At 46.1% G+C, this 12,293-nt stretch overlaps 1 protein-coding gene across 15 annotated transcripts in view; it reads left to right on the forward strand.

Moving 5' to 3' along the window:
• Nucleotides 1–12,293, forward strand: part of LOC117883932 (ankyrin repeat and fibronectin type-III domain-containing protein 1-like) — a 607,608-nt gene that overhangs the window by 204,667 nt on the left and 390,648 nt on the right. For 12 of the 15 annotated variants that reach the window (XM_034783833.1, XM_034783835.1, XM_034783837.1 and 9 more), the window contains one exon: nucleotides 5,786–5,979. In XM_034783833.1, coding sequence (XP_034639724.1) covers nucleotides 5,786–5,979 — 194 coding nt within the window. Of the gene's footprint in view, nucleotides 1–1,221; nucleotides 1,329–1,551; nucleotides 1,748–5,785; nucleotides 5,980–12,293 lie in introns of all 15 variants that reach the window. The other 3 variants (XM_034783844.1, XM_034783843.1, XM_034783845.1) reach the window with 3 other exon arrangements.

A 12,293-nucleotide genomic window follows, 5' to 3' on the forward strand; every position in this document is an offset into this window, starting at 1 on the left:
ACATGCTCTCCCGCCTCTCCCCTTCCCAAAGTTGTTGTTGTTGTTGTACACTTATTAAGTGTTTGTTTGTATTGTGCATCTAGAGGCTTCCAGCTGAGACTGGTGCCCCATTGTGGTAGGTGTGGTACAAACCTATCACAAAAATACAGTCCTTGCTCAAAGAGCTTACCATCTGTACAAACTTGTGCTGGAAAATAATTGATCACGTGTCACCATGTGGGTGGGTGTTTTCTCCTCCTTGCCCACTGTAAATGTTTGCATTTGCACTTAGATTGTAAGTACTTTAGGGCAGGGTGTTTAGTTCTTTATTTTGTATCCATTAAATATTGTAAAATGTCCTGTCAAGTTGCTGGGCCCTAGGTTTGATGAATCCTATCAGTGCAGAACAAGCTGAGAAGTAGTGGCCATCAAGCCACCAAAAGAGGCTTAAAAGAAAAGTGCCATTTCACCCTGACTTAGAGCATCTCTAGTCCTTCTTAAATCCAGACAAAAACTCTGCAGAGTTTAAGATAAGGTTGCTAAGTTACACCTCCTTTTAAGGGTGTTATAATTAAATATCTAAAACTGCACAGCCCAGGGTACAGAGTCCGTGGTCTATAACCAATCTCTCCTGACACCTTCCCCCCACCCCACTTTCTGCTGTGCCAGTGACGTCAACCTCAGTGCTTCTCTCATACCTGTCTCCATGTTTTCTTCCTTGTGCATAGAGGCCCCATTTCAGGAAAGCATCCCTTTTCAGCTCTGAAGGGGCTTCAGTCCCATTGATAAGAACAGGCCTCAAACACATGTGGAAAGATAAGCACATCCCTAAGTGCTGTCCTGAAGAGGGATGAACTCAAACCTATGCTTTCCTGAATCCGAGCGAGAACGTCCTCTTGATCTGGTTTGGTCTGCAAAGCCACCCTGTCATTTAAATCCCTTCTTGAGACTTGCTCCTTCTAAGACACCTACAAACAACTAGCAGGTTAAAATGTCTGCTTATTTACTTCATTTTTCTCATGAGTGAACTTCCTATTCACATGAACATTAGGGGGGCAGGGATGTATTGAAACTGGGATTGAAGCTGGGGATTGCTGGGGTGGGGGGAGTTGGGGAGCTTAATACCATAGTGATGGGCCTAACGTAAGAACTGAATAGGACTGGACATAAGTTGATCATAACCAGATCGTTTGGCTTGTTGTCTCCCTTTACCCTCCCCCTTGTTTGTCATTGTCTTTTCAGGCTTTGAGCTCTCCAGCGCAGGGAATGGCTTCCTCTGACTTGGGGAATCACCCAGCGCACTGTGGACACTGCCACAATCTACATTCAGATTGAAAATCTTAGAGGAGGTGAGCAGGGCTTGGGGCAGCAGTAAAGCTGAGGTTGATATAGGGTATGTCTACACTCAACAACAACAAAAAAGCTGCATTCTTAACTTGGCTTAGCTAACCTTGGTTAAAATAGCCATGAAGACACAGCAGCACAGCTTCCAGCCTGCTAGCTAACCTTTTTTTACATTTTTGGTATAGACATACCTGTATTTGCAGCTGCTCCCCCTGTTCACATCTCTAGATAACAGGCCTCATTCTCATCTCAGAGCGGTCTGAATGTGGTGTAACTCCATTCCTTTCGGTGGGCTGGTTCCTGATTCACTCTGCTGTGAGCGAACTCCGACTGAGGCCAAAAGAGGGAGAGAAGACGTGAGCTGACAGCTTGCCTGTGCATTTAATGTAAGAGAGAAGCTAAGAACTGGCGATGTGGATAGCAGGTGACTCCCCTCTCCTCCCTGAGCAAACTTGCATCTTTAAAGTTTTGTCTCTTTTGATCGTTAGTTTTTGGGAGTCTTTTGGGTGGAAGGGAGGAGAGGTGAGGATGTTAAAGTATAAAGTGCTCTGGGAAATCACTGAAATCGATTGGAAGTTTATTGGGGCCTATTGTATAACTAGCCTTTTCTGCTGTCTGCTGCATTTTTGCAGTTGCTGAATTGATTTTTCCCAGGGTAACAGGGAGGTTTTGTTTTTTTTCTCTCTCTCTCTTTACCTTTGCACAGTGGCTTTAGTGCAAGATGAGACCAAAATCAGAAGCTTGAGTTAGCAGGAAGGCATTTTCCATGGAGAGATGTGTGCATGCGAAGGATGGAGCTAATCCTGCAAAGTGCTGACTGAGTTTAGCTCCCATTGAGATCAAGAGAAGTGGAGGACACTAAGCACCTTATAAGGAGGGAACTCAGCATCTCTCCGGATCTGGCCTAACCTTCTTTTAGCTAACATTAACATTCTACCTATTCTACCCTCCCCCTTTCTTACTTCCATTTGGTTCCTTTACTTTATAGCAAAGGGACTGTGCAGTTGCTCGACAAAGTCATCCATTGGGGATGCCCAGACTCTGGTTGAGCCTACAGAATGTGCAGTGAATTATTTAAAATATACAGTTTGTAGACACACCGAATACTAAAATCCCCCAAATCCAGAGGTCCCCCAGGGTGGTCCCCAGAACCAATGCTGCATTATCTGTTACCTTGAGGTCCCTGGGGGCTGCTGCCCAGATGTAGTACTGGATTTTTGGAGATCCCCAGTGCTGCTGCCAGTTGCTGAAGCTGCATCTCTGTGACATGGAGGTACTAAAAGTACAGTGCTATTCTGTACATAGCAGTTTGCAGTTTGGTGATTGTTCTGTTTCACCTTCCAGGTCAGATTTCTTTACAAGTAAAAGGATTGTGAACCAGATCCTCCACGTGTGTAAATTGGGAAGAGTTCTTTTGATTACACCAGCTGAGCATCTGGCCCGGTTTGCCTAAAATGCAGTGTATGTCTACACAGCAGCCATGAGGTGTGATTGTAGCACATATAGACATACCGAGCTAGCATTGATCTAGGTAGGAGTACACTGTAGCAATGCACTGCAGTCACACCTCTCGATTGCAGTGTAGGCACACCCTAAATCCTGCAAACTCACCTTGGAATCTGGGGCTCCAGCTGCATCCTTCGCTGCTCGTGTGCATTACTGGTGATACATTCTGCCCTTGCTGGATTCAGTGCAGGGCACAGGTGTAACTAATTGTCCTCTGTGGGCAGAGTTTGTTTCTTTTGTGTTCTTTGTCTTCTTGTGTTAACGATAGCATTAGCCTGAGGTATGACTTGTGTTTTGCTCCGACCCTGAGTACATACAGGGAGCAGATCTGGTGGCCTTTGTTAGATAGTTGTTTTTCAGGGTAGGATCATTGTTTAGCTCTTGAAGGGTGACAGGATGGGATTCAGGAGATTGTCTTGGTTGAATGCTGTGACAGGATCATTGCGTGTTATGTAGCGCCCATGACAGCCCTGTAACTGGGATTCCAGAGAGCTTTTTGTCTACATCCTCGTAGTTACGGTTCTATACTCCCCCATCCTAAACAGAAGGGCCATGGAATTGGGCTGGGGGGGGGGGGGGGGGGGGGGGGAGAGGTCGGAGAAACACTGGCCTGGGAGAATGAAATGGAATTGTTGCTGTGGGGGAGGTGGCTCAGCTGTCCTCCCTTTTCTCCGCTCGGTGGGGTTCTCACCATATTGTGCTAGAGGGCTCGTAAGCTACTTCCACTCCCCTTTGTAGCTTGTGGTCCGTTCCTTTAGTCCTGCAATGGCTCCCCATGTGCTGCATCTTACGCTCGTTCAGCTGTTCAGTGGCTGGAATTGATGCTGTTGTCAGTGGGCTCCTGGCTAATTCCCCACCTGCAGGCAGAAGGATTTTTCCACCCTTGTCAAACCTTGATTGTACACACTTCCTTCAACCAAAAAGCCAAACAGCAGCTATTTGTAGGCTGTAATAGAGTTTACTCTGGCTTCTCTATTTACACTTTGCACCCTCATCAGGGGTTTGCGCTAATGGAATGTGGCATGGCTGATAACCCTCAGCATCCTAGCCTGTCTTGCTTAGCTGTGATTTCTTAGTACTAAGCAGTGTTAATTGACAGTTCTTAGTAAGGCTGGCAGAACTGTGTGGGGGATGGTGAGTCCACAAAGCAGGGTATTCCTTGGAATTTAATTTTGTTGTCCAGATTTAAAACAAAAATAAGTCCCTGGTTGCTGAATATAACCTTTGTTCTTCATTTCCTTCTGTATAACTCATTGCCCTCAACTGCGCACATGAAAAATTGCTCCTCCAGGGTGGGAATTCTCCCTTCTCCACCCAAAGTGCGATTCATCTCCTGGTGGTGTTATGGGCACACCTAGCTGTGAGCATCTCAAACACTAACATCTCTGTCTGGTTGAATCCCAAGCCACAAACTGGTGCATTTAAAAGCACTGAGATGTAAATGCAAAACTATTGAATGTTTTAAAATCTAAAATACCAGGACAGAACCTCTTCATTTAGCAAAGCAGTATAGTAATCTGCAACCCTTTTGTACCGGCAAAGTGTGTTACAGAGAGAGGTGTTTCACAAAAGAAAACATAGAATTAAACTTCTGACTTTTTGAAAGTGTTAAATTTCAGTGTGAAGGTGAGCAAAGTGTCAAGGATGCTGTTTAGAACGGGCAGGCTGCTGCTGTACAAACTACTGCTCTGTCTGTGCACCTCAGTTGTGCTCTGCATATAGTGGTATCTCCACTGCAAAGTCGCCAGTGGTAGTTTTGTAAAACAGACAAACACGCACTGTGAACTACATGCAGATTGAATTAATTTCACTTCTCTCCTAAGCCACATTTGCACTCTAGCCTCTCCAGGAAAAGACTTGTACACACTAGCGACTGATTCAAAGCCCACAGAAGTCAATGAAAAGATTTCTCTTGACTTCAGACCAGGCTCAGTGCTACCTATGCCTGGTACTCTGCTCCCAGTGCCTGATAAATTAATATCCTGCAGAATTTAATGTAGCATTTTGCAGCTCTCCTCTGGCCATGGTGGTGGTGTTTGCCCATAAATTACATCTAATGCCAGCACAAATCAGGGACTGCAGTCGCATTTGCAAAAAGGAAAAAAAATTGTATATTGTGGGGATGGGCAAACCTCTGCAGGTCTGCAGCTTTTGTCTGAGTAAGAATGTACAAATGTGGATGCTCATCTGAAATCCATCCAAACGTGTATGTTTTTTTTTGGGGTGGGGGGAAGGGTTGGGTCTAGCGTCTTTCGGTGAGATTTCTGAGGTGTCTCGGTATTGATTGGGCTAAGAACACTGCAAGAACACTGTCCTGTGAGACGTTAGCTATTGGATGAAACAAGGAAATGTAGAGATTTGGGGGGAGATGGTTAAAACAAACCATGCGTTCCCATCTCTCCTCTCCAATTTTTTCAGCCTCCAAAAATTGTTTGGATCTCTTTCAGAAGCTGGTTTTGGGTGAGTCCTTTGCCCAAAACCAGTTCACACATCTCTAATCCCAAACCCTGTGTTTATGTATTTGGTTAGTTTTGATTATCTTGTAAATTGGATTTACAATTAGGGGTGAGTGTGGGGGTGGGGCTGGTGGTATGCGCTAGAATTTATAACCAATTTATCTTGTAAATTGGATTTACAATTAGGGGTGAGTATGGGGGTGGGGCTGGTGATATGCGCTAGAATTTATAACCACTATTTTCCTTAACGTTAATTGTGATTTACATCCCAAATTACAGCCTTTAATTAAAACTCACTGATAGGGAGAGGAAGGGGAAGATACTTGGCTAAGATATCAGTGACATCTTTGGGTTGCGGAACTGAATGGGACAGAACAAACACACCTGTTGATTGTCAGCTCCAGTGGCATTAATAGGTTGCAGTGGAATATCCGACTGTCTCATGCTGAAATGTCCGTACACATGAACTTTGTTTCCTAGTTTGTTTGTTTGTTTTTTAGATCGCTGGATAGAAAACTGCAGAGGCCTCTCCTGGGAAAGTCAAGGACCCTTCCCAGCATTCCTCAGTCCCCTGTCCTCAGCAGGGTTCCTCTTTTGGATTCAAAATTGTATAGGGAGGAGATGCCAGAGCAGAAGCAGTACAAGAACCACTCTGCCTCAGACTGTCAGAAAGGGTGCACAGTGCCCTCTGCTGGTGAGTTTCAGTAAATGTTGGTGGATCTGTATTTCTTGTGTTTGCATGTTTCTGTCTTGAGGAGATTTTTAAAATCCTAACAAACATTCTTCCCAAACCCCCTCCAAATAAGCCTCTTTAAGAAACCAGCCACCATGGGATTTATCACACTAAAAATCATAATCACCCTTGTTGCTTTGTCCATTCCTTAGCGTTCCTTTCAACCTATTCAGACAACTTCCCCTCCCCCTATCATGTTGGTGGTAGAAATGCCTTGAAAAATCTGAAAACCAAATGAGAGGCTCAGTGACTTGGTAATGGAGCATACAGAGCCTTTTGCCTCTGGGTCACTGCATCAGCTACAGCCTGGGTCAGAAGGGACCAAAGCAAATGTCACCACCATCTGATGAGTCTTTGGCCTTGCGAAATGAATTGGGGTGTCAGTCCCATTCGTAGTGGACTAAATGTCTACAGCATAACAAACATCACTGTGGCTGGAACTAATTAGCAGCTTCGTCAGCAGCCTTGGCAGAGAAACAAGCCTCTCCCATCAATCCTAGGTTGAGGCGGTACTACAGAATTTGCCGTTGCGAACGTCTGCCAGGTTTGGAATGCACCTTGGCCTTTGTCTATCCTGAGAATTTTGTCATATTCTCCCACCGTTGAGCTAATCCTGCTGCAGCTCCACCTGCTAGTAGCAGTGGGGGTCCTAATATGCAGTGGCCACTGTGTTGTCTAACCCTGCTCAGACCCTGCAGGCTTAGTGATAGTTAGTGTATATTAGTGCTCCCACCATTGCTAATGATGGTGGAGTTGCACAGGGGCAACTACATGATGGGAGAATTTGATAAAAACTTCATTGTAGACAGGGGTTTCACTTTTCCAGTGTTGCCAGTCCAGCAGTAAATGCAACCCAGAGAAAACTGTTCCCTCCCCCAGCATGCTTACATTTCTAAAATATATAATCCCCACTGCCAGACCTCTCTAAACTGACACTGGAATCTTTCTTCAAGCCCTGGTTCAGTTTTTATGCTCTGAACTCTGTGTGTCTCTTGCTGGCATTGCTAATTCCCTAGATAGTTGTGTGCAAACAGAAGCTCATAAATGGCACCATTACCTTGGACTGGTTCTCCTGAGTATACAGAAACTGGGGCTCAAAGGCTCATGATATCAATGTCCATAGAATCATAGACTATCAGGGTTGGAAGGGACCTTAGGAGGTCATCTAGTCCAACCCCCTGCTCAAACGAGGACCAATTCCCAACTAAATCATCCCAGCCAGGGCTTTGTCAAGCCTGACCTTAAAAACTTCTAAGGAAGGAGATTCCACCCATTCCAGTGCTTCACCACCCTCCTAGTGAGTTTTTCCTAATATCCAACCTAAACCTCCCCCACTGCAACTTGAGACCATTGCTCCTTGTTCTGTCATCTGCCACCACTGAGAACAGTCTAGATCTGTCCTCTTTGGAACCCCCTTTCAGGTAGTTGAAAGCAGCTATCTAATCCCCCCTCATTCTTCTCTTCTGCAGACTAAATAATCCGAGTTCCCTCAGCCTCTCCTCATAAGTCATGTGCTCCAACCCCCTAATCATTTTTGTTGCCCTCTGCTGGACTCTTTCCAATTTTTCCACATCCTTCTTGTAGTGTGGGGCCCAAAACTGGACACAATACTCCAGATGAGGCCTCACCAGTGCCGAATAGAGGGGAACAGTCACATCCCTCGATCTGCTGGCAATGCTCCTACTTATGCAGCCCAAAATGCAGTTAGCCTTCTTGGCAACAAGGGCACACTGTTGACTCATATCCAGCTTCTCGTTCACTGTAACCCCTAGGTCCTTTTCTGCAGAACTGCTGCCTAGCCATTCCGTCCCTAGTCTGTTGCCGTGCATGGGATTGTTCTGTCCTAAATGCAGGACTCTGCACTTGTCCTTGTTGAACCTCATCAGATTTCTTTTGGCCCGATCCTCTAATTTGTCTAGGTCCCACTGTGTCCTATCCCTACCCTCCAGCGTATCTACCACTCCTCCCAGTTTAGTGTCATCTGCAACCTTGCTGAGGGTGCAATCCACGCCATCCTCCGCCATGTTTAGGCTGTCCTCCCATACTGACTTCTGTCATGAGCACCTGAGTCTTCCTCTCAGGCCCTCAAATCTGTAAGTTCTACCTGGGATGGTGGTGCCTGTAGGAAGACCTGGGAGAGGGCATAGCCTGCCCTCTTCCCAGCTAAGGGTTCATGATGGAGAAGTGATCCTCATGAAGTCAGTGCCCCCAAGTGTAAAATCAAGTAGCTTATAAACAGACTGGAATTGAGAGTAGTTGGCTATGCTCTGCTAGTCCTCAGGATTTCATTAGTAGTCAACTGGCATTCGTTCACATGCACAGACTTCTTGTGGTTTAGCTTGATATACAGTCTTTGTTGGGCAGTGAAGCAAGTGAAGCATCTAGCAGGAGTCATTTATGCACAAGAGAGATTTTATCTTCAAAGACCTCAATGGCCTGGCCCCAGGATATGTAAAAGATCCTCTAAAACTCCAGAGTGAGGACCGTGGCCAACAGCTTCACTTTAGGTCCAGTGGAACTTTTTACCACAAAATAAAGCTTCTGGAGCTTTCTTGGGAGCCAGTCCGAGGCCGTGGAACAAACTCAGGCATGAACGACAATCACAAACCTCACCACCACCTTCTCAAACTGCCAGGCACACTTCTTCCACCTGCCTTCACTGACATAAATACAGAGCAGCATGGACATTAAAAAAAAACCCCTACAACCTAAAACCAAACCCTACCAAAACAAACACTCCACTGCACATGGAATTGCCACCCTGAGGAAGGGATAAGAGAGAACGAACCATGCAGGAGAGAGGTTAGTCAGGTCACTCTATGCACTGTTGGAAGGTGCTCAGTTCCTCTGGTGATGGCATGAGTTTTCATACTTTATATAAAATAGAACAGAGAGATACCCTTTAGTCAATGTATTGAGAGCTGTAGTATTCTGGTCAGATTGCTTTTTTGGCTTTGTGGCACCCAGTGGGAAATGGCTAATTAGGTACCCATTGTGCCCAGAAAGGTACAATAGTGATGAGCAAAAAAAAAAAAAAGAGGAAAAAAAAAGAGTAACTTCCCTTTGTGGTGACTGGGTTCTTGGTACGCTAACTTGAATTGCAATTTGGCAAGGTTAACAGTTAATAAATTAGGCCTTAGAGCTCCTTTTATCCACTAATATCAGAGTGCTCTGCAAACTTTGATGTGCTGAACTGAACCTCACAGCAAAGCACTCCTATAGGTACACTAGTATCATTATCTTTTTATAGATGGGGAAATTGACACCGAGAGATTTAAGTGGCCTGTCCAAGATCACACCTAGTCATCACCAGAAATGGGAATAGAGCCCAAGAGCTCTGACTCTCCACCTAACAGCACCAGCTTTAATGATTTAGACCATTTTGTCTTGCTTGTGTTATCAGCCCGATCAATTTAAAGTTGTCTAGACTTCCCCCAGATAACTGGCTTGCTGAAGCAGGCACCAGAAGTGTCTCGCAGCATGCAAAAAATCAGTCTAGTGGGTTGGCTTGTCAGGAAGCCTGTAGTTCACATTGGCTGGGAAGAATCTCCCAGAGAGATGGCAGGACAGAATCACTTCCTAGTCCAATAGGATGCTCCATCCTTCTTTGGCCAGCCAGTGTATTCCTCAGCCCTTCACTGTCAAACTGCCAGTGATTCCATTCAGCTTTTGGAGCAAGTGCCTGGGCTGAAGGAGGGGACATGCCCAGGACATGCCGAGACCTCTGTGGGAGTGATGTCTGGTTCCATAGGGAGGTCTCAGACAGTCTTGGCTGGAGACAGTTGGTGCCGTGCAGAGGGCCTCACGGAGGGAAAATGTAGTAGGGCACCTGGTTCCACCAAAAAGTGAACAAGTTAAACCAAGACTGCAGGTCAGACAGATACGCAGAATTGTCTCAATGCAGAGAAATGGCAAGCGAGCCTTCCTGTTGTTGAAAAGCAACTTCCTGTTTTAATGTAGCCCGGGAGGCAGTCGACTTTCCTGCCGAGCCAGCTTTGGGCTTTGTAGGGATCCAGTTTTGTTCAGTTTCCTTTCCATTAATTTGTAAAGTTTCATCCAATGAGGCATTGTCTAGGGGAGCGAGAGAGAGCCGTGACAAGCACTGGGTGCACTCCTCCTGTCTATCCGTGGAACCCTTGATGGAGCTGTGCTCTCTCCCCGGCTATTGGACTAGCTGGGAAATTCCTCATGGCCATGAGGACTGGAATATAGCAGGATGCAGACCTGGGCAAACAGTTGCTGTTAGAACAGGGGGTCATGATAATTCCAGCTTAGTCCAAATGATTATACCCCTGGCATCACATTCTGTAGCACTCTGCGAGATTTCACACTACCAGCAGCCTGTCTCTGGGGAATGAGTCTCCTTTCTCTTGGGCCTACCATGGCTTCCTTGTCCTTACTTGTTGCCTCTGTGTCTTTGGAGGGAAATTGATTTTGGTCTTGTCTTTCCTTGGTTCTGCCATGGGAGGGGGCTGTCCCTAAACCCTATCAGCTCTGTTCTGCACCAGAGGTGGCTGTCTCCATGTTTTATGTCTAACCTCCCCAACTCCCTCTGTCCCACATCAGGAGGGATTTATGCTTCCAAGCTCTGAAGCTCCCCCTGCCTTACATTGGGAGGGGGCTGTAGCCATTTGTTAGCTCTTCCCCTGCCTCCCCCCATTCCACACTGGGCTCACATTGTGCTGAGCTCTATTGAGAACCTGTCCATGTACTTTGGTACCTCAGGGTCTGTCTACACTGGAGCTGGAGGTATTGTTTCCAGCTCAGTAGTTGTACAAGCTACAAATAATAGTGCAGCTGCGGTGGGGCGAGTAGCGGGAGAGGCTAGCTGCTCTAGCGTGTACCTAGAGTCTCAGATGGAATCATACTTGAGGCCACCAACCCCTCCTGCCCTCCACTCTGTAGAGGGTATGATTTACACTAGTGTAAATCAGGAGCAACATGATTGAGCTCAGTGGGGACAGCAGAGTAAGACCTTCCCCACCCAATCCCCGTGTGTCCACATCTTGGCTGGAGGAGAGGGGGGAGGAGGGGCTGTATGCCTGGTGTACGTGCCTTTGAGTGGTGGACCCTTGGCTAGGTGGGAAATAATCTTTACTCAAATAAAAAGGTGGTACAGATCACTTCTCCCAGGAGAATGAGGGGAACAGGGAGGGAAGTCACAAATCCATCCCAAGGCTGCTCTAGGATATGCAGCTGGCTGCTGTCCCTTACACCGGGCATGTAGCAAAGGCCAAGTGGAGAAAAACCTATGTAAAACTAGTGTAAATGAACCCAGAATCAGGCTCAGTAAGTCCATGCCATTTAATCCCATTTCCCTGCTCTTTGGAACATGAGAGCAGAGGAGTTTCTCCAAAATGGATAAATTTCAGTGGACCTTGGTTCCCCATTTTTTGCAATCCTCCCATTTTGTCTTTACAGCACAGTTAGATTCCCCGAAATTAACTGAGATTGTAGGTAACCAGATTCAATCACTTTAAATTGGAGTACTCTGAAGCAGCAGTCACCAGCAGTCAGGGCAGAGCTGCATTGGGAGCAAAGGAATTGAATAGCAGAGTGTGCTGCAAGCTTACTTTAGGGGCACAAAACTTGGCTTCAAGGGAGCTGCAGGTGATGAGTGATTCATTAGCGGAGGTGTGGAGAGGAGTGCAGAGTATGCCTGACAGCAGTGTGTCACTTGTCATACCGCTCACCTGGCCTCCCCATATGTGTTTGAAAAGGACAGGTAGCCGTGTAAGGACACCCAGGCTAGCTCTCCTCTCTGTGCATGGCTCGGGTGGTAAGTTGAAATTGTTGGGGTCTGCCTTAAAAAAGGAGGCTTTGCTTTTGTGCATCCTCAGCTTGGTTGTTTTGTCATGCCATTTCCCGCTTCTCTCCCAGAACAAGATTATACAGTGGCAGTCTGAATCTGGGCTTAGATTGATGTGTTTATGCATTGAATAATCACAGCTTTCAAACAGAAGTTCCTGTTTTGTATGAGCTGACATTTGGAGAGGAGCAGCAGTAGCTTATTAAATTTAAAATGGGGGTAAAAATGGAATGTATTGCTCTTCAGCTTGTTTCATAGTTAATATTTTAACCTCCCCTCTCCCCAAAACATCCCTTCTTCAAGTTGAGTTTCTGGTTGTGTGCTCTAATTCAGTGGCAGGACTCTGCACAGTATGCGCTGTCTTTCTGCTTTAAACAAGTCTAGGGGCTTAGGGAACAGGCTTTCTTGTTACAATAGATACCAGAATAACTCGACACAGTTTGGGCAGCAATGGATTTTAGACAGT

The sequence above is a fragment of the Trachemys scripta genome, chromosome 10 (genome assembly GCF_013100865.1).
Source record: "Trachemys scripta elegans isolate TJP31775 chromosome 10, CAS_Tse_1.0, whole genome shotgun sequence".
NCBI classification, from domain to species: domain Eukaryota; kingdom Metazoa; phylum Chordata; order Testudines; family Emydidae; genus Trachemys; species Trachemys scripta.